The sequence below is a fragment of the Homarus americanus genome, unplaced genomic scaffold (assembly GCF_018991925.1).
Source record: "Homarus americanus isolate GMGI-L3 unplaced genomic scaffold, GMGI_Hamer_2.0 scaffold1024, whole genome shotgun sequence".
NCBI lineage: Eukaryota > Metazoa > Arthropoda > Malacostraca > Decapoda > Nephropidae > Homarus > Homarus americanus.
Genome location: NW_024715228.1, coordinates 4205630 through 4227971, shown reverse-complemented (window position 1 = coordinate 4227971; position 22342 = coordinate 4205630). Strand labels below are relative to the sequence as shown.

Genomic DNA, 22342 nt, shown 5'->3' with positions numbered 1-22342 from the left:
AACAGATAATTATTATAGAACTGAGAGAAACGAAAACACGAAGATGGTGTGAATGTAGAAATAGAGACTCGAGGAAGTGAAGAAATAACATGGAATCAGAAAGTATAGTAAAAGGGAAATAGAAAGACCAGAAAAATGACAAAAATATAATAATCCACAAAGAAAGAAGACGATAAAAGTATATAAGAAAAGATATACCATGATATTATATAACTAGTAATATTAAGAAAAAAAGAAAGAAGTCTGAAAATCCCATAAAAGGTTAAAATATAAGAGAAAAAAAAATGACCTTTGCAACACCAACACAATCTTAAAACACAAGGGTAATGATGTGCACCGTCCAGCGATACACAAGATAATAGCCTGTCAATACCTCAGTGAAACTCGCCAAACAGAATGCCACTCCGTCGTCCTCCAAGATACAGCTCGATTATATGCTAAACAGATGAGTAACTTCCATTGTTTACGTGTGATGCCGGAGACTGCCACACACCGCCATAATCCGTGACTGTATATACGTACTAAACTGGCCATGGGTGACAGGTCTAATGGGTTTATGTCCTTATTGTCCCCAGTTTGTACAGGCCCTAACCTGATCTAAACCTAACCTAACCATCACTATTGGGTGCTTAAACCTGATAGTTAGGTTAGGTTAGGTTAGGTTAGGTTAGGTTAGGTTTGGTTAAAATTAGGGTATGGGGCAAATCACCCCCTGTCTCGTTAGCTCACCGAGGCCTTGGGTGGTGTTAGGGTGGTGCCTATATATACGACACAACAATAAATATAAACAAAATATCAGTAGTGAGGGTCATTTGAGCTGCAGCACCCCCCACCCCCCACCCGACCCCTCCCCAACATTCCCAACCCTATCCCCTACCCCTCATCACACTGTACCTCTCACTATCCCTCACCCCCTGTACCCCCACCTCTACCGCTCACCCCTGTACCCCCCCCAACACCCCCCCAGATGTACTTGCCCTTCGTCAGGTTGCGCCCGCCGTGGCTCACACACACTTTACGACTTCCACCTACGAAATAAATTTGTCTAACAGATAAGTATCAAATGGAAGATCCAACTATAAATTACAAGCGGAGAAAATATACAAGGCAGCCTCATAAATGTATTACAAGACATAAATGTAAATATATTCAGCTGGTATAACTTGATATAAACATACAGCGTTTAAGTCAGGGCGAATTTAATAGTTAATAGATATTTCGAACCTCCTGATTGAGTGTGCTGTAACGAAAACAAAAAAAATATATAAAAATACCAAAAAAAATAAAAAATATCCATTATGATTGTTACATTTATTGAATTGTAGGAATGATAACGAGATTTTGCGATATATGAATCAATAAACAAAGTTGGGATTTAATTTGGGGAGTTTATGAACGCCATCAAAGTCTCTACATATGCAGTAAAATATTAAAATAGAAAAAATGACATGATAAATAAAGCAGGTGGACAGGGAGTGGGAAAACTAATAGTATAGATTAAAGGAGGGTGAATGAGAGATTGAAGGAGATGAGGGTGAGGAGATGGGAGGAGTGAAGAGATAGAGTGAAGAAGATAGAAATTGAAGGGAGATGAGGTGTGAAAGGGGAGATAAGAATGAAGAGGATAAAGGGGTGAAGGGGAGAATGAAGTGAGAGATGGGGGGTTAAGGGAGATGAGAGTTAAAAGAGGAGATGGGGGTGAAAGAGGAAGATGAGGGGTTAAGGAGATGAGGTGAAAGAAGTGAGAGTGAGAGGAGAGTCATCACCATTCCTGCATTATTTCTGGTGAGTTTTCGTAGGTGAGAACTAAGGGGTAATGTATTGTGTGTCAGTAACCATCCCTGGAGTGTGGGCTGGTGTGGTGACGAGGTACAGTGACTGAAGTACACACACACACACACACACACACACACACACACACACACACTCCCCCCCCTCTCTCTCTCTCTCTCGCTCTCTCCACTGATTCATTGATAAATTAAAATATATGTAATCATTTATTAAAATTCGATCAACACTGAAAGGAATTCGGTCCTGAAACAAAACAATATGAAACACGGGCTGACCCATTGTGACGACAAGTACACACACATCAACTCAGATATGATGAATCTCTAAAAATATATCAGTAATGGATTAAAAGCTCATGAACACGTCATGAAAAATGACTGGCCAAACATAGCAATTTGGAAAATACATTACCCTGAATATTTATACGTATACAGATGAAATACAAATAGCAATTAGTGGATTGTAATTAATACATGGTAATTTATACATACCTGTTGTATGTTGTCACCATTTTAATACGATATTTCGGATTTTCTCTCGTTCTCTCGCCATTTGTCCATCTGTTTATCAATGTATATCTGTTTATCGGTGTGTTTCTTGTGTCTTGTGTCCGTATTTATCTGTTTGTTAATCTTTCTTATCTTATCCTCTCTTTATTTGTTCGTCTCTTTATCATTGTGTTTATATGTATGGTTATTCATGTATGTATTTATGTATGTAGTTTCTCTATTCTTCTCTCTCTCTCTCTCTCTCTCTCTCTCTCTCTCTCTCTCTCTCTCTCTCTCTCTCTCCTCACAAGACGCATGAAGAACAGTGTTATTGATGACTGATATGAAGACTTTCACACATTGACGTCAACATCAGCTAGCCCTGTTGATGACTACTGATGAATAGCTTCTTTCCAATACCTATTTGAATCAAATTGTTGAGTTGATTAAAATATTCGTGATAGAAATAAACTGAAAAGTGAAAATAAGAAGGCAAGTTTTTTTTTGGTGTGTTTTACGAATGTCTAAAAATCACGGTGCAAATAAGCAAATAAAATAATAAATTGTTAAAATCGAGGAAACTAACCTAACCTAACCTAACCTAATCTAACCTAACATTACCGTCATTTAAATAAGAAGAGTCAGGTGTTAATATATTATTGCTCTAACATTATAGCGACATAAACACACACACGCACACACACACACAAAACAAACACAAACATTTATAACATTACAACCAAGTAGAAATATTTACCACACAGAGTCACTGAACGTTATCTTCCTGGTCTCACACACACACACACACACACACACACACACACACACACACACACACACACATGGACACACGCACACATATATACACGGACACAGGACACACACACACACACACACACACAACACGAAAATCTGAGAAATCACAGTCAAATTTTCCCTCAAAAGATAACAGACAATTGAAACCTCAGACCTTGAATAACACACACACACACACACACACACACACACACACACACACACACACACACACACACACACACACACACTAGAGTGTATTTAACAATTTAACTGCATTTGCTTGACTATCAGCCATCCACAAAACACACGCTAGAGAGATATATAAATATATATGTACATGAAAAGCTGAGAAATCACAGTCGGACGTTCCCCCGGTGCGCTGTCTCTCCCTGTCAACTCAGTTACAAATTTGATTTCGTCGTGACTAGCAGACTGTCAGAGGTATTGACATCCGCTCGCTCGCCCTGACGCCTCGCTCCCAACCCTCGGCACATATGCAGATTTTACTGGTCCGAATATTTCGATTCCGGAGGTTCTAACGAAGTGTCAAAAGTGTCACACCGTGTTGGTCGTCTTTATGCCCGTGTTTTGGGGCCTGGCTGGTCTGGTGCGGTGTGTGGATTTTGGGTTGAAGAGAGAGAGAGAGAGTGTGTGTGTGTGTGTGTGTGAGAGGGAGAGGGATTTTGGCCCTGTTGAGTCAGGATTTTTAAGGTTTTGTGTAAAGGTTTTTTGGGGGGCTGACATGTTAGAGCTGGGTTTTGGGAGTGTGTAGGAGAGGTATTTTAGGACGTCTTCAAAAGAGGGAGAGATTTTGTGGATAGTGTGTCGATTTTGGGGTTATTTTGTACACGTTGCTGGAGTAGTTTTGTAAACATATTAAAGAACGATATTAATGGAAGATTGGACGAGGTGGGTTGACTCAGTGGTTTTTATTGAATACGAAGTTTGTAAGAATGTCTGTGGACTTGTTGTGGAAGTTGGTGAGACGAATCTTCAAAGTGATGACGACAAGACGATGGATTTAAAAAGCGTTGAGGTAGAATTCTTGCATCTTATACTGAAGCAAAAAAAGAAAGAAAGTGACTGTGTTATGTGGTATATCATAAGTTAGTGGTTTGTGGTGAAAAGATTATTGAACCTGTCGAAGAATACTTATGAACGTGGAGGTGTGGAGGAGGGATGTGGACGTTGTTGGTGGATGTTATGTGAACTGGAGGCTTGTAGGTAGAGTTTTATCCTGGTCTTTTTAAGGGGGACAATATGTCGAGGGTTTGAACACATCGACTCTTGGGATTTTAGCACCTGGATATAACAGACGTGGGAACTTTTTTTTGGGGGGTTACATTGATGATATTAGAGCATAAATACAAGTTATATAAACTAAATTCATACATCTGAACACCTATAGAGTCACCTAGTATTTTGATCAGACAGAATTACGACTTATATCAATACATTCCCTCGAGAATAAGACTATTGAACAGAAAATCGTAATCCAGTATTGAAAAGCAGTTTCTGTGTTTATCTGTCAAACGCTATTACATGCAGTTTACTCTTAATTCTTCACTGCAAAACATCATCACATTTACAGAGATATCACAAGCTGGTGTATTAAAAAAAAACCAGTTGATATTTATATTTGCAACATATATAGATTCAGCCATTAATTCTGTAATTTAAAACGTTACAAACATTTATACAGATAACATAAACAAGTGTAAAATAAACTAGTCCAATAAAATATACTAATGTTTGTGTTTGTAAAGTGAGAAACAAAACAAAAACATTAATTCTGTGTTTTAAAAGCGGACTAAACATTAATGATCTAAACAAAACAAGAAAAAAACATTACGTGAGTGTTTGTATTTGTAAAGCAAGACATTCTGTATAAAGCCCTAGTTCAGAATTTAAAACACTATGTTTATGTTTGTAAAAGCGGCGTGTGTGGGCGGTGGTGTGTATGTGTGTGTGGGGGCAGTGGTGTGTGTGTGTGTGGTGTGGGCGGCGTGTGTGGGCAGTGGGGCGGCGTGTGTGGGCGGTGGGGTGGTGTGTGTGTGGGGCGGTGGGCAGCGTGTGTGGGCGGTGGGGTGGTGTGTGTGTGTGGGCGGTGGGGCGGTAGGGCGGTGTGTGTGGGCGGTGTGTGTGGGCGGCGGGGCGGAAGATAATAACTGCACCAGGTTGTGATTGATTCTGTGAGGGCACTCCATTACTCAGCAGCTGGTATTGACACCACAGAGGGTTGCCACACACCACTGCCGCGGCCTCCCTCGCCTCACTCCCTCCCTCACTTCCCTATCTCCCTTCTCTCCCTCCCCTCTACCACCACTCCCGCCTCCTCTTCCCCCTCTACCTACCTAAACACACACTCTCATTAGTCATCACCACCCATACACAAATCTATCAAAACAACTCACAGGAAAGAAAACCTAACCTAACCTACTATACGTTTAATGCTGCCTCATCTTCACTACACGGATATGATATTAAACGAAGCTTCATAATGCGACACAAGTGACCACCATTAGCGGGAGAGGATACGTGTTATTCGATGTCTATAATGATGGTTAGATCGCCAAGGTGAGGTATTTACACAATGTTAAAGATGGAAGTAGACACATCACCCTTCCAGACTGCTGAAAGAAAGAAAGAAAGAAAGAAAGTGAGCTTATGTCTCTAGCTATAACACTTAACCAATTAAGCTTCAAAAACATGTGTACAGGTAATATATATAGAGAGAAATAAACTTACTAACTTTAAGCTGGTCAAACAACACGATGATGTCCAAATGCAGGTACCGAATGGAAGCTTAATGTAGCCCCCTCTCCCTCACCAGGTAGAGCTACTGAAACGTCTGTAACAGCACCAGCAAGAACGACAACTACAGTACCAATGGAAACAACAACAACAGTCACAGTGTAAACAACAAACAACAGTAAAAACATAAACATCAACAAAAACAATGCATTAGACACCAACATCATTAGCTTATACAGTTAATAACATCTCTCTCACTCTCATCATAGCGAACCATCAGTAAATCTTGTGTAAAATATTGTAACATTTTACCCCCCTCTCTCGATTTATCCGGGACAGTGTTAATGCAGAGCGGTAAAAGAGAGATTAACTGCGGTAGAGTGGACTAATTAACACTCATGCTGGCCGCCCCACCCCATCCACCTCACTCCCACCTACGGTAGAGTGGGGTGGAGGTGTTGACAAGACGAATCTCTCCCGCGTAAATTTGTCGCCGCTCATTTGTTTTGTTACCGTGTGAGCCCTTTTACGTTTGTTGATCTCTCTCTCTCTCTCTCTCTCTCTCTCTCTCTCTCTCTCTCTCTCTCTCTCTTTCTCTGTCTCTGGGTTATAACGAAACAATTAAATCCATATTAATTCTTCTTATTTACGTATTTTTAACCAATTATCGACCTTTCTTGACCTAACTGATAGTATGTATCGTGGGTGAGGTACACTTCCAAGAGAGAGAGAGAGAGATTAGGCAGCCTATTATGATATATGTTCTATAAATAGGTGGAGAATGTATATCTATATGCAAAAATTTACGGTACTTTATTTATAGTGAATAATACCATTTGTTAAGCGATAAACACATGTAGTAGTTTTGTGTGTGGGATACTTATGGTCTGGTAGCTAATTCAATAATCATTAATAATCAGTTTCAAGTTTATTTTTATGTTATTATGTAAATTAAGAATGACGTTTCCAATATCTATCACCATGGCAACAATGTTTCTAGTATATTTTTGCTGTATTTAAATTGAATGATGGAGAATGCTAGTCCTATTTCCTTGGCAATATGGCAATGCTATTTTGTGTTGCTATCCCTCAGTTACTAGAATGTATAGTGCTACGGAGCCCATGACAATAGCTTCTCCAGTTTATGTGGTTTTTCGTGGAAATAGTAATTACATTTTTGTCACTCCCGGGGAACACTGCTCTCAATGATCGCTATTTGTAGGTTCAGTCTGTCCTCCTCCTCCCCTAGTGGTGTGTGTGTGTGTGTGTTAGTCACTACTAGATGAGCTAAAGTACGTTACATCTAAGGTAGAGTAGTGCCAGTTGAGTTAGAGTAGGGCCAGTTGAGTTAGAGTAGGGCCAGTTCAGTTAGAGTAGTGCCAGTTGAGTTAGAGTAGTGCCAGTTGAGTTAGAGTAGTGCCAGTTGAGTTAGAGTAGTGCCAGTTGAGTTAGAGTAGGGTCAAGTAAACAATATTAAGGCCATATAAATTAGAGGAGGATTGACGGAGGTAAAATAGACCAAACGCATAAGAGTAACACCAGCTGGAGCATTAACCACCACCCCGCCCCTCTAGTGGACCAGCTGTGTTGACTCACCTGCTACACAACAAATGGCAGGTGGTACTGTGGTCATGGACAGATGACCACAGGTGATCCAGAAACAGGACTCGAACGCTGGATGGACTCGAACGCTGGATGGAGTCAAACGCTGGATGGACTCGAACGCTGGAATGATAGACAAATGAATGTGGTTTTAATTTCTGTTTGGAAAGTAAAAGATAAATAGATGATAATTAGATGATGAAATTAGACCCAAATACAGATAACAGTGTTAGTAAATAGATGTAATGATGATAAGAGATAAGATAAAGCAAATGTTAACAAAGATGCATTTATATATTTTGACGTTTTTGAAGAAATGTGAAAAGTGACTCAATCGTTCATTACATTATGAACCTGTGACGTAAGAAGCTCATGAAGAATCAAATGTTGTAAAGCTGTGAGTAATGAGTCGTTAACAAGACATCACAAATACACAGACAGAGTTACGACTGAATGACACCATTATGAACTAACTGTGAAGCCCTGAACCTGTGAATTCTATACCGCCTCTATAGACAACATATTTTTAACGTTTTGTCGAAGAATTTTTTAGAAAACAGCCCTGGTAAATTTTTTCTGTTCTATGACGTAAATTTTGCAATGATATAAATTCGAAAAGGTTGATGATTTTTTTTTAAGATTTGTTTATGGGTAAATATTTCAAAACCAGGAGGAGACAATTGTTGGAGCTAATATGTGTGTGTTTTTATTTATTTAATGTTATATTGTAAGTTATTTGGTTAATTTACCTAATAAGTTTTTTCTAGGTATAAATATTTTTGTGGTTGATTACTGTGACTACGAAGAAAAGATGACCAAAGATGATAATAATAATAATAATAATAATAATAATAATAATAATAATAATAATAATAATAATAATAATAATAATAATAATAATAATAATAATAATAATAATAATAATAATAATAATAATAATAATAATAATAATAATAATAATAATAATAATAATAATAATAATAATAATAATAATAATAATAATAATAATAATAATAATAATAATAATAATAATAATAATAATAATAATAATAATAATAATAATAATAATAATAATAATAATAACCAGTCCACCACAATCACTGACAATCAAACCAAAACTACCCACTAACACTACCATTACCACCTAACACTACCTACCACCACTACTACCACCATCACCACCACCATTACCACCAACACCAAGTGCTACTAACCACCACCAAAAAAATCATCTCCACCACCACCTCCACCACCTCCACCATCACCTCCACCACTACCACCTCCACCACCTCCACCTCCACCTCCACCACCTCCACCACCACCACCACCTCCACCACCTCCACCATCACCTCCACCACCTCCACCTCCACCTCCACCACCAGAGGACACGACACAAACTTGTGGGTTGTGATCCACATGCAAATTTCATCAGAAACTTTTCCCGGCTCCCTGACAAGTCGCAAATGGAGCCTCGTACGCTGTGACAGGGAGAGGCAGGGAGAGCACGGTGCTGGGAGAGGCTGGGAGATGGAGGGAGAGGGTGGGAGAGCATGTTGCTGGGAGAGGCTGGGAAAATATGTGGCTGGGAAAGGTTGGAAGATGGAGGGAGTACATTGCTGGGAGAGGCTGGGGAAAACACGTGGCTGGGAGAGACTGGGGAAAACACGTTGCTGGGAGAGGCTGGGGAAACATGTTGCTGGGAAACGCTGGGAAATAGAAGAAGAGGAAGATTTAGGCAGGGAGAACACAGTGTTTGGAGAGGCGAGTGTTGTGTGCGTCGAGAAAGTTTGGTTATCACAACACAACTTAGGGTGATGGGTGGGGAGGCTTCAGTATAGGATGATACCAAACACACTGAGGCTTTTTTTACCCAATAAATTAAGACGTGAACATTGTACATCAGGTTCAGTATCTCAACAGTGTATCAGTTACCCAGGATGATGGTGACATACCCGCGAGGCTAAGAGTGGAGGAGTGAGACAAGAAGGGGACTGACGCCTCGTTATCGTGTGGGGCTGTACAGTAAATAAACAACAACGACGTGAATGAGTTAATGACGGTGAAGCATCAACAACACATCTCGGGTCACCACCATTACTGGTCCTTGGATTTCATTCGCGTACAAACGTTACAGTTGGAATGTAAGTTGACAACGCTTGCCTGAAATAAGTGTACAGTATGGCACCTGAGAGATCTATGAGGCTGTCATTCCATAATAAAATGGTTGAACTTCAGACTCAAGGAAAGAGATTAAACCAGGTGACCAGATGTTGAGTAAACCGATGATGATTGTAGTCCTCATTGGGCAAAAAAGAAAACAAAATAAGAATAAGAATTGAGAACTTCTTATAGCGAGACTGTAGTGTAGCTTAGTGAGACGAGGTGTGTCAACAGACCAGCAGGCCATCCGTAATACTTAAAGAGTGTGGCCAGAGGACGTGTGTTGTAGTAACGTGACGAACTGAGTAATCTTTACAATTATGGTATCAATTATATTTGTCTAACTTACGAGCTGACTTGATAAATATTTGACCAAGATATTCTTTGGTTGAATTAAAAAGACGTTGTGACCACTTGAATCAAGAGCCTATATAATAGTTTAAATGACTAAACAATTTAGGGTTTGAGATAACTTGTATGGGAGCCAATTATCCTCACCATATAGGAGAGTAGAAGTTTCCTCACCTGCAGCTTCGGTGAGCCCAGGAGTCAAGGTTCATTGTGTAGCGTCATGATATTCACGTTAGAATTCGTGCGTCTCACCAAACCACTGTTGGCTAGAAGACAAGTAACAGTAATGTTGGTCAAGTTTGTCAGTACTATATTGTTGGTCCTCAGTGCCACTACCTGTGTTGTGGAAGAGGCTGCAGTGGGGCGGGAAGAACTGCCTCATGTTAACAGAACTTGCCGGGTCAAAACAGGACCTCAGAGGAACTTGTCACATCGCCAGCCACTAAACACAGGAGGTCGGGTGGGTTGAAGTGTTGAGGGATCCTGACAACACTTGGTCTGACAGCCACCGACGCTGACACTTGCTGACGTCAAAATCGAAAGTTCCAAGAGTTCTTCTGGGCATATTACTCACAGGATGAAACAACTGACTGGAGTTAATGATGGAGATGGTTGTCAAATAATACAAATTCCCTGTAGCTAATAAAGAAATATTTTAAAGGCAGATCAGGTAACTTTGTACTTTGCATTATATTTTAAAAAGTTTATTCATTGTAAAATAAAACTAATAAATCCTGATATATAATTAAGAATAATATATTAAGTTTGGGCCCAATTACATTAGATTTAATTATTTACACAAAAGTTTACTAGAACGTAACTACTGAAAACTAATTAACCAAACCACAACACAACCACTACCATAACACACCTGCCAAGCAACACACAGCAACTACCATAACACACCTGCCAAGCAACACACAGCAACTACCATAACACACCTGCCAAGCAACACACAGCCACTACCATAACACACCTGCCAAGCAACACACAGCCACTACCATAACACACCTGAGAGGCAACACACAGCCACTACCATAACACACCTGCCAAGCAACACACAGCCACTACCATAACACACCTGCCACTACCATAACACACCTGCCAAGCAACACACAGCCACTACCATAATACACCTGCCAAGCAACACACAGCAACTACCATAACACACCTGCCAAGCAACACACAGCAACTACCATAACACACCTGAAGCAACACACAGCCACTACCATAACACACCTGAGAGGCAACACACAGCCACTACCACCAACACCACCAAGCAACACACAGCAACTACCATAACACACCTGCCAAGCAACACACAGCAACTACCATAACACACCTGCCAAGCAACACACAGCCACTACCATAACACACCAGCAACACACAGCCACTACCATAACACACCTGAGAGGCAACACACAGCCACTACCATAACACACCTGAGAGGCAACACACAGCCACTACCATAACACACCTGAGAGGCAACACACAGACGTTGCCTGAGTGAGGTCGGGAGGCCACCAGAAGGGAAATGAATGCCTGCCTTGTACATTGACTAAGCAACAACAATGGTGACTAGAGGACAGTGACTGACAGAGAGCCTAGGGGACCACGGTTATGGGAGAACCTAGGAGATCACAGTGCTGGGAGAGCCTAGGAGACCACAGTGCTGGAAGAGGTTGGAGGAGTACATTGCTGGGAGAAGCTAGGGGAGGATGGTGTTAGGAGAGGATGGTGCTGGGAGAGGTTAGGAGAGGATGGTACTGGGAGAGGTTAGGAGAGGATGGTGCTGGGAGAGGTTAGGAGAGGGTGGTGCTGGGAGAGGTTAGGAGAGGGTGGTGCTGGGAGAGGGTTAGGAGAGGGTTGGTGCGGAGAGGTTGGGAGGGAGGTTAGGAGAGGGATGGTGCTGGGAGAGGTTAGGGAGAGGATGGTGCTGGGAGGAGGTTGGGGAGGATGGTGCTGGGGAGAGGACAGGAGAGGATGGTGCTGGGAGAGGTTAGGGAGAGGATGGTGCTGGGAGACAGGGAGAGGATGGTGCTGGGGAGGGATGGGAGAGGATGGTGCTGGGAGGGGTTAGGAGAGGATGGTGCTGGGAGAGGTTAGGAGAGGGATGGTGCTGGGAGAGGTTAGGAGAGGATGGTGCTGGGGGAGGTTGGTGCTGGGAGAGGGTTAGGAGAGGGTGGTGCTGGGAGGGAGTTGGGAGGTTAGGAGAGGGGATGGTGCTGGGGAGAGAGGGGAGGGTGGTGCTAGGTTAGAGGATGGTGCTGGGAGAGGTTAGGAGAGGGGGTGGTGCTGGGAGAGGTTAGGAGAGGATGGTGCTGGGAGAGGTTAGAGAGGGATGGTGCTGGGAGAGGGTTAGGAGAGGGTGGTGCTGGGAGGAGGTTAGGAGAGGATGGTGCTGGGAGAGAGGGTTGGGAGGGGATGGTTACCAGGAGGAGGTTGGTGCTGGGAGAGGGGTTGGGAGAGGAGGTTAGGAGAGGGATGGTGCTGGGAGAGGTTAGGAGGGTGGTACTGGGAGCTGGGAGAGGTTGGGAGGGTTAGGAGGGAGTGGTGCTGGGAGGGGGTTAGGGGGAGGTGCTGGGAGGAGGTTAGGAGGGTGGTGCTGGGAGAGTTGGGAGAGGGATGGTGCTGGGGAGAGGTTCAAGGAGAGGGGTGGTGCTGGGAGGGTTAGGAGAGGATGGTGCTGGAGGAGGTTAGGAAGGGATGGTGCTGGGAAGGAGGGGAGAGGGATGGTGCTGGAGGGGTTAGGAGGCTGGGAGGGTTAGGAGAGGGTGGTGCTGGGAGAGGTTAGGGAGAGGATGGTGCTGGAGAGGTTTAGGGGGAGGATGGTGCTGGGAGGTTAGGAGAGGATGGTGCTGGGAGAGGTTGGGAGAGGATGGTGCTGGGAGGAGGGGAGATGGTGCTGGGAGAGGTTAGGAGGGTGGTGCTGGAGAGAGGTTGGGATGGGTGCTGGGAGGGGAGAGGGTGGTGCTGGGAGAGGTTAGGAGGGTGGTACTGCTGGGGAGAGGGGGAGGGTTGGGAGAGGGAGGAGGAGAGGGTGGTGCTGGGAGAGGTTAGGAGAGGGTGGTGCTGGGAGAGGTTAGGAGAGGGTGGTGCTGGGAGAGGTTAGGAGAGGGTGGTGCTGGGAGAAGCTAGGAGAGGGTGGTGCTGGGAGAAGCTAGGAGAGGCTGGGAGAACAGGTAGTTGGTGAATATTTATGTCTTTATATAAACGTAAAAGGTTACATAGACAGTAACAAGTGACCTCTGACCCCTGACACATCCAACTCTCACACCCACACACTCTCATACTCTCTCACACTCACACACTCACACACTCTCACATTCGCACTGCCGCACTCTCTCACACTCATGCTCTCACACGTACACACACTTACTCTCCCACACACTCTCACTCTCCCACACACTCTCACTCTCCCACACACTCTCACTCTCCCACACACTCTCACTCTCCCACACACTCTCACTCTCCCACACACTCTCACTCTCCCACACACTCTCACTCTCCCACACACTCTCACTCTCCCACACACTCTTTCCTCTCACGCGCTCACAATACTAATGCTTTCAAGTACGTGACATGAGACGTCAGCCGGAAATATGAGGAAAGTGTCAGGAAAGTGTCAGGGTTAAGGTGTCACTGGAAAAAGGTGTCAAGGAAGTGTCAGAAAAAAATGACTTGTGAATAAAGTGTGAGGTGTGAAGGAAGTGTCAGGGGGAGTGTCAGTGGAAGAGAGTATCCAGAAGTGTCAGGGAAGTGTCAGAGAAGGGGAGTGTCAGGGTTGAAGTGGCAGAGAAGTACTGGGGAAGTTTTAGGTACAAGAAAGTACCAGGAAAGTGTCAGATATGAAGTTTTAAGTAAGTGTTAGGGATAAAATGTCAAAGGAAGTGTCAGGAAAGTATCAAGAAATGTATGTGAGGTGTCAAAAAAGTATCTGGACTCTAGGATGTGTTTGGAAAGTGTCAAACCTAACACTCTTATGCTACTTACCTGACACTTTCCTTCGCATTTCCTTGTCACGTTCCTAGTATTTCCCTCTCACTTTCTTGACACTTCCAGACACTTTCCTAACACTAACTTACAACCTCCGTGACACTTTCCTAGTACGTCCCAAACACTTTCCTAACACTACTATGACACTTCCTTGTTAACACTGTGATGAACTAACCCATGACCTCAGTGGCACTATCCTTGGCACTGCCCTTTATGGCCTGGTCTGGGGTCATAACGCACAATATGACGACAGAGTTAGTACTTGATAGACTTCCCCCCTCCCCACCCCTTCTCCACCCCACTTTCTCCCCCTACTCTTCTTCCCTTCCTCCTCCTCCCCCTTCTCTTCCTCTCTCATCATCATTACATTCTCTTATCTCCATTTCTCTCTTCCACTCCTTCCAGCAAAACCAATCCTCCCACACCTCTCTCTCACTCTTTCCTCCCCTCTCTTCTTCATTATTATCTTCGTTCCTTCCTCTTCTTATTTATTCTCTCTGTCTTTTTATCTCTCATTCTCTCTATCTTTCCCCTTCTTTCTATTCCCCTATTCTTCCTTTATTATCGCTTTGTTTGATTTATTTGTTATATTTATTCTTCTTCTTCTCTCTCTCCCTCTCTCTCTCTCTCTCTCTCTCTCTCTCTCTCTCTCCCCAAGCAGAGTTGTGGACATGATAAGTCAATCTCTCGACCACTTTGCTCGCCCCTGCTGGCAATTTTATATTCATGGAGGTCACTGGAGATATGTGGAGGGGAGGTCTGGAGGTCTGGAGGTTTGGAGGTTTGGAGGTTTGGAGGTTTGAAGGGGTGGAGGAGGTGTGGAGGTGTGATGAGGTGTGATGTGGAGTAATGGAGGTGTGGTGAGGTGTGGTGGTATGGTGGTATGATGAGAAAAATGTGATGTGGTAGTTTGGTATTGTGGTGAGGTATGGTGGTGTGGTGTGGTAAAGAAGTAGTGGTTGTGTTGTGTGATGGTATAGTGATGTGATGAGGTAGTATGATGGCGTGGTTGTGTAGTGTGATGGTATAGTGATGTGATGAGGTAGTATGATGGCGTGGTTGTGTAGTGTGATGGTATAGTGATGTGATGAGGTAGTATGATGGCGTGGTTGTGTAGTGTGATGGTATAGTGAGGTGATGAGGTAGTATGATGGCGTGGTAGTGTCGTGAAATATTAGAGTACGGTACAAAAATAACCATAGACGACAAATATTAACAAGTAAATAAACAAAAAAATATATAATTACCAATATTAAAAATTAGTTTCAGGACTGTTTTAACCTTTAGAGAGGCGACATAACATTATTATCTCCCGTGTGTTGAAGACAAGGTAAGCCAGGGTAATAATTATTAAAAATAAATCTTAATTCTAATTCAACTTAATTACCTTAAAACAATAATACAGATCCAGGTGTACACACAGGTAAAGGTAGAGAGATATTTAAACACAGTAACAGTACATACACATAATACTAGGGGGGGGAAGGTGGGTGGGGGGGAGGTAGGTGGGGGGAGGTAGGTGGGGGGGAAGGTGGGTGGGGGAAGGGGTAGGTGGGGGAAGGTAGGGGGGGGGAAGGTGGTGGGGGAAGGTAGGTGGGGGGGAAGGTGGGTGTGGGTGGGGGAAGGTGGGTGGGGGGGAAGGGGTGGTGGGGGGGGTAGGTGGGGGGAAGGTGGGGGTGGGGAAGGGAGGTGGGGGAGGTGGGTGGGGGAAGGTAGGGTGGGGGGGTGGGTGGGGGAGGTAGGTGGGGGGAAGGTGGGTGGGGGGTTAAAGGTCATGATTAAGCTACATTATTTGTTTTTGTTTACATACAAGTTTAAAGTAGAGGCACTCATTCATTTGCCTCATACAGCCTAAGAAAGACTTTAAGAAAAACCATCACACACTTACTTATATAGCTACTGGACAACATACATTCAAGTCCATACACTCAAGTCTACTTTATCTCGAGAGCTTTTACTTCTGGGAACATTTACGACCGCATAAAATCCCGCATGAAGTTTAAAAGGGGTTTTATTATTTGCACAGCGGAGAGAAAAATGAAACTTCGTCCGCTTTCTTGTGAATTAGCTTAGTGGTGCTGAACGACTTCCCCCCCCCCTTCCCTCCATCCTCCATCCCTGGCTTGGCCCACTATTCCTCCCTCCCATTGCCTATCCCACTGCCCCCCTTTTCCTCACTCCCACCTCACCCACCTCCCTCCCAAACGTTGTAATTCACCCTCCACAATAGCGTCAGTTTATAGCACAAAACAGTTGGTCTGTGGAAGTCATGTAAAGCTGTCACCTAACTCCTGGTTATTGAAAAGACCTCTTGAGTGTCCCTTTGTACGTTCGCAGAGAGATATATATTACTGCCTCATTATTCGCTTGGTAAAGTAAGAACTTGAGCGAAGACCCTGTTAAAAGTACAGTATCTTCCTTCAAACAAAATTAACCTCAAGAGTGCCTTAGAGTTTAAGAAGAAGATGGCGCTCTCTACAGTCCATACTTTCTTTGAGGAGTTAAAGAGTTATTCCAACTTGTTTGTATACATAGATTATTGAATTAGCTTAGTGGTTGGTCATGAATATAACGTATTATCCCCGTTTGTGTGCTACGTGCTTAGATTTGTATCACTTAAAGTTACTAGTAGAGAGAAAGTAACCACGACTCTTAAGCTAACACAGGGACAAGACAGCGGTGACTGAGGTTTGAAAACTATTATTTTTTTTTACCACTTACAGCCGTTTTCTATGCAGTTTTTGGCTTCTGGAAGAAATTTATGACCTCACTCTGGCCTTCACACAGGGCAACAACAGCACAATAGGTCGGCGTCAATAGTAAAAAAAAAAAAAGTGGGGAAAAAAGGGAAAGAATCGTTCGTTGGTGTACATAGAGGGGAAGAGCTGGATCACAATGGCTGCTGTGGTACATAACGCCACCTGTTGGTTTCAGAGAGAACTAAACTACGATAAGTGCCATCTGTTGGTTAAGTGGGAAAATAAAAACATGATAAGCGCCATCTGTTAGTTACTGGGAGAACTAAACTACGATAAGTGCCATCTGTTGGTTAAGTGGGAAAATTAAAACATGATAAGCTCCATCTGTTAGTTACTGGGAGAACTAAACTCACGTCACTCGCCATTCACTTCTTACACGAAGAATTAATTAACAATGAGGCAGAGTACTGTCCTACTGTACTTACTTGCAAAGAATTCACATCACTTCTTGGTCTTATTGGAAAAATAAATCCCTTTCCACGCCATCTGTCGACTGCAGGGTGAACTAACTCACAACAACACGCCATCTGACGGTCGAACCTGGAATGAAAATAGCAAATTAAAAGCTGAAAGCGAACCAAGCAAACTGGAGCTAACATTGAATACTAAGGCGTAGAGATATGTGGATGGTAACAATGGTCTCTCTCTCTCTCTCTCTCTTTCTCTCTTTCCCGGCACAGTAGAGTAAGACAACACCCGTTTAACCAACACGTAGCTGCGGTAAAGCTTCATCCTGACATAACAAATAGTCATTGAAATATATGTGAACTAACTCCGGCCTGGGGAACTGTCTCGGCTGACTGTGTTACTGTTGCTGCTACTGTTGGTGGTGGTGTTACTGTTGCTGCTACTGTTGGTGGTGGTGTTACTGTTGGTTTATTTACTGCTTTCACACACACACACACACACACACACACATACATACACACACACACACACACACACACACACACACACACACACACACCTTCTCTCAGCAGGTTTTTAAGCGAGTCTTCTCCCGTGGCCGCAGAACTCCGCATTAATAATGGAGGGAGGCTTCAACTTTTACATGGCAGGTATCCCGGGTCGTGCCGTCAAGGCTGTCACCGGCTGTCATCACCCAGACAGCCTCCTGCCTCACCCCGCCCCGCCTGTCACCTGTCACCTCGCTCGCTCTGTCCCTGCCTGTCCAACCCCCCCGCCACCGTATTATCACTGCCTGTAAGTCTCACCCTCACCTCCCTCTCTCCCTTTCTTCTTCCCTCCTTCTCCCTTTCTTCCTTCTCTCCCTATCTCCTTCTTTCCTTACCGCCTTTTAATCTCTCGTTTTCACTTCGTTTATTGTTCATTGTGTCTATTCACTTATTTATTGTATTCTTGAGTTTCACGATTATTACGGAGTGTGAACCAGCACCTAACCTAACCTAACCTAACCTAACATGATAACAGGATAGAATGCATGGTAGCTCTGTGCATGATGGTTGGGTGTGTAGCATTATGGCAACAGGAAAAAGAATATACAGTAGCACATATAAGATAAACGGTACAAGAAAGAATGGTAGCGGGGCAAAATTTTCTGACACCACAATGACTAGTTTGATCATGGTAAGTCATGGTAGAGGAGTAGAACTAATGGTAGGAACAGATATTTGAGTAGTACAAGAATCATGTTTATAAAGTAGAAGTGACGGAACAATGTGTGTGTGTGTGTGTGTGTGTGTGTGTGTGTGTGTGTGTGTGTGTGTGTGTGTGTGAAGTGTGGTAGAAGACATGACAGCGTGACATAACTCTTGCTCGTTTAGCTGCACACACACACACACACACACACACACACACACACATCAAAGTGGGGGGTGATGACCTTAGTGTGTGTGTGTGTGTGTGGGAGTACGTACATACATGCGTGCGTGTGTGTGTGTGTGTGTGTGTGCGTGTGTGTGTGCGTGTGTGTGTGTGTGTGTGTGTGTGTATATGTGTCGTGTGAGTTATGCATGTTCTTTGTTCCAAACTCCTTTTAATGACGTCGATAACATGCAAATTGGAGAGCTCTTAGTGTCAGCAGTGGCCAGAGAGCAGTACATTAGCGGTGATTTATGACCGGTCCACGCCCTACCCTCCCTGTTTACCTTCTCCCTTATTAATTGGAGTCATCCTGAGGTAAGATAGTCCACTTCCTCTTATATCTTCCCTCTCTCCATCCCCCCCCCACTCTCTCCCTCCCTTCCTCTCTCTCTCCACCCCCACTCCCTCCCTCCTTCCTCTCTCTCCATCCCCCCCCTCCCTCCCTCCCTTCCTCTCCCCTCTCCCCACCCCCCGTCCCACCCCCTTCTCCCACCCTCCCTCCCCCTGGGTTGTGGTGTGATGGAACCCCCCCCCCCTGAGCGTGTTTAAGAGACTGTACTCGCGGATGATAATGAATTAATTTGAACGTCTATCGTGGCTATCTGTCGAGTGATCTTCTGAGGAGCTTCGTAAGAAAGGAATAATTGAATGTTTGTTTATGTACTGAATGTCAATCGGGGGGGAAAAAAAAGTTAAGAAATTTGAATGTTTCTCGTTGAATGATTTATTGAGGATTTCGTAAAAGGAAAAAAAAGTGAACGCTTGTCAACATTGGATAGATATTTGAACGCTTGTCAAGACTGGGTATGCTTGTGCTGTGAGGCTCGTGGAGGAATTAAATAAAAACACGACATAAGACCACAAGTTTCGTCAATAGAAAAACAACGAAGAATTAACTAGGAACATAATGAAGGAAATAAAGACGTTTGAGCGTAGAATGATTGCTTGTGAACGTCGTCAAGAAGGATAAATCTAATAAAATAAATAGAATGTTTCTAAATTTCTCGTCATTCTGGTTTATATTTGGGTTGAATGGAGGTTTTTACTCTCTCTCTCTCTCTCTCTCTCTCTCTCTCTCTCTCTCTCTCTCTCTCTCTCTCTCTCTCTCTCTCTCTCTCTCTCTCTCCTATAAACACAAATAATAAACACTCACAAACTATGTTATCATGAACGTGAACTCGTATAATTCTTACATGTATACATAATTTATACGTCCTTGTGTACACATATAGGACGTCATGTACGCACAAACATACCACCTCAACACACACACACACACACACACACACATACAAACAGACACCACATACACACACACAGACAGACACATGTGTATTAGCACGTACTCTGTCGTGTTAAGTAGTTGTACCCCGCCACTTCCTTTTTCATGTCAGATGTGTCACTTCCGGGGGGGAAGCAGCGTACCCAGATCACTATCCCCGCCCCCCCACACACATCCTCCCTCCTGGGGTGGTTGTGGGGGGTGAGAGAGGGGTGGGGGAGGGGAGGGTGGAGGTGTGGGAGAGGGTTAACGATTTGGAAGAGAGTTAAGGGAGAGGAGAAGGGGAGGAAGGGAAGAAGGGAGAGGAGAAGAGGAGGAAGGGAACAAAGGGAAAGAGGAGGGGAGGAAAGGAAGAGGGAAGAAGAGAAGGGAAGGCAGAAACAGATAGACGCAGGCGTAAAGACAGTCTGAAAAGAGAAGAAGAAGAAGAAGAGAGAGAGAGAGAGAGTTGTTGAGGAAAATAATCTTACCCGAGATCTCATTTTAGTGTTGAGAGACGATGACTCTGAAGAAGTTCCGAGTAATGAGCAAGACTTATAATTAATCCCTTTGTTCTGTCACACTGAATGTTTCGTGAGTCACCTGAACCAAACCAAACCTAACCTAACCTAACCTAACCTAACCAAACCAAACCTAACCTAACCAAACCTAACCTAACCTAACCTAACCTGAACCAAACCTAAGCCTAACCTAACCTAACCTAACCTAACCTAACCTAACCTGAACCAAACCTAACCTAACCTAACCCCTAACCAAGCCCTAACTTCTAACCTAACCTAACCTAACCTGAACCAAATAAACCTAACCTAACCTAACTAACTAGCAAACCTAACCTAACCTAACCTAACCTAACCAAACCAAACCTAACCTAACCAAACCTAACCTAACCTAACCTAACCTGAACCAAACCTAAGCCTAACCTAACCTAACCTAACCTAACCTAACCTAACCTAACCTGAACCAAACCTAACCTAACCTTTGACTCACAAAAGCGAAGTATCAGTAAAATACACCAATTGAAAGAATACAAGATTATGATGGTCTAGCTGCTACTATATGGCTGACCGAGGAACGTGATGGGTTAGGTTAGGTTAGGTTAGGTTAGGTTAGGTTAGGTTAGGTTAGGTTAGGTTAGGTTAGGTTAGGTTAGATTCGTGAGTTTATGATATATGATGTTACCAAATATTTTTTTTTTAGGCAAGTTTTCTTCACTTCGCTAATAACATATTAATGACACTTTGGACCTGTGTGTGTGTGTGTGTTTGTGTGTGTGTGTGTGTGTGTGTGTGTGTGTGTGTGTTTAAAATACTAAGTACACATCATAAACAGTCTGCTGTAGATCCACTTCCACTCAGTCCGTGTCTAGGAATACTAAAATATCATAATGCAAGTTCTTGGGGTGATGTGGGTCATTTATCATCATTTATACACCTTGGTCTCCAGGAGCCACACACACACACACACACACACACACTCACACACACACCTATACCATACACACACACACACACACACACACATACCATACACACACACACACACACACACACATCATACACACACACACACACATACACACACACACACACACACACACATACCATACACACACATACCATACACACACACACACACACACACACACACACACACACACACACACACACACACTCATACCATACACGCACGCCTGACACATACTAACGCCATACATTTCCACAAAACATTACAGCATCATAAAATACCACACACTAGCGGTATCATAAACTTGGTTAACATGTATGGTGTATCATAAATTGTGTGGACGTGGGGCGGCCTCATACACTCCCCATCAACTCCCCCGCGTCAACAAACATAAAAGCCGCGTAAACTACCACCGCGCGTCACACAACGGTCCCATGCGAAGCTCAGATTTACCAATAAAAGCGACGCTGTGTTAGTGCTATTGTTACTTACGCGAGCTGTGTGTTGGAGGTGTGTGTGTGTTGGGAAGTGTGTGTGTTGGGGGGGAGGAGTGTGTGTGTTGGGGGAGGTGTGTGTGTGTGGGGGAGTGTGTGTGTTGGGGAATTGTGTGTGTTAGAAAATAATGTGTGTTGGGGGAGGTTTGTGTGTTGGGAGGTGTGTGTGTTGGGGGAGGTGTGTGTGGGGGAGGTGTGTGTGTGGGGGGGAGGTGTGTGTGTGTTGGGGGGTGTGTGTGTTGGGGGAGGTGTGTGTGGGGGGGTGTGTGTGTTGGGGAGGGTGTGTGTTGGGAAGGTGTGTGTGTTGGGGGAGGTGTGTGTGTTGGGGAAATGTGTGTTGGGGAGGTGTGAGTGTTGGGGGAGGCTGTGTGTTGGGGGGAGGTGTAGTGTTGGGAGGTGTGTGTGTTGGGGGGGAGGTGTGTGTGTTGGGGGAGTGCTAGGTGTTGGGAGGTGTGAGTGTTGGGGGTGTGGTGTTGAGGTGTGTGTGTTGGGGAGGTGTGTGTGTTGGGGGAGGTGTGTGTATTGGGGAGGTGTGTGTTGGGGGGGTGTGTGTGTGGGGGGAGGTGTGTGTTGGGGAGG

At 43.9% G+C, this 22342-nt stretch overlaps 1 protein-coding gene across 1 annotated transcript in view; it reads right to left on the bottom strand.

Moving 5' to 3' along the window:
• The window catches only part of LOC121855938 (tetra-peptide repeat homeobox protein 1-like), a 35630-nt gene extending 21457 nt beyond the window's left edge, over positions 1-14173 (bottom strand). Inside the window, exons 1-2 of the mRNA XM_042351159.1 lie at positions 14116-14173; positions 7428-7556 (exon numbers count right to left, since the gene is read on the bottom strand). Of these exons, the coding sequence (XP_042207093.1) occupies positions 7428-7556; positions 14116-14173 (187 nt within the window). The remainder of the gene's footprint in view (positions 1-7427; positions 7557-14115) is intronic.
• Between the last annotated feature and the right edge of the window lie 8169 nt (positions 14174-22342).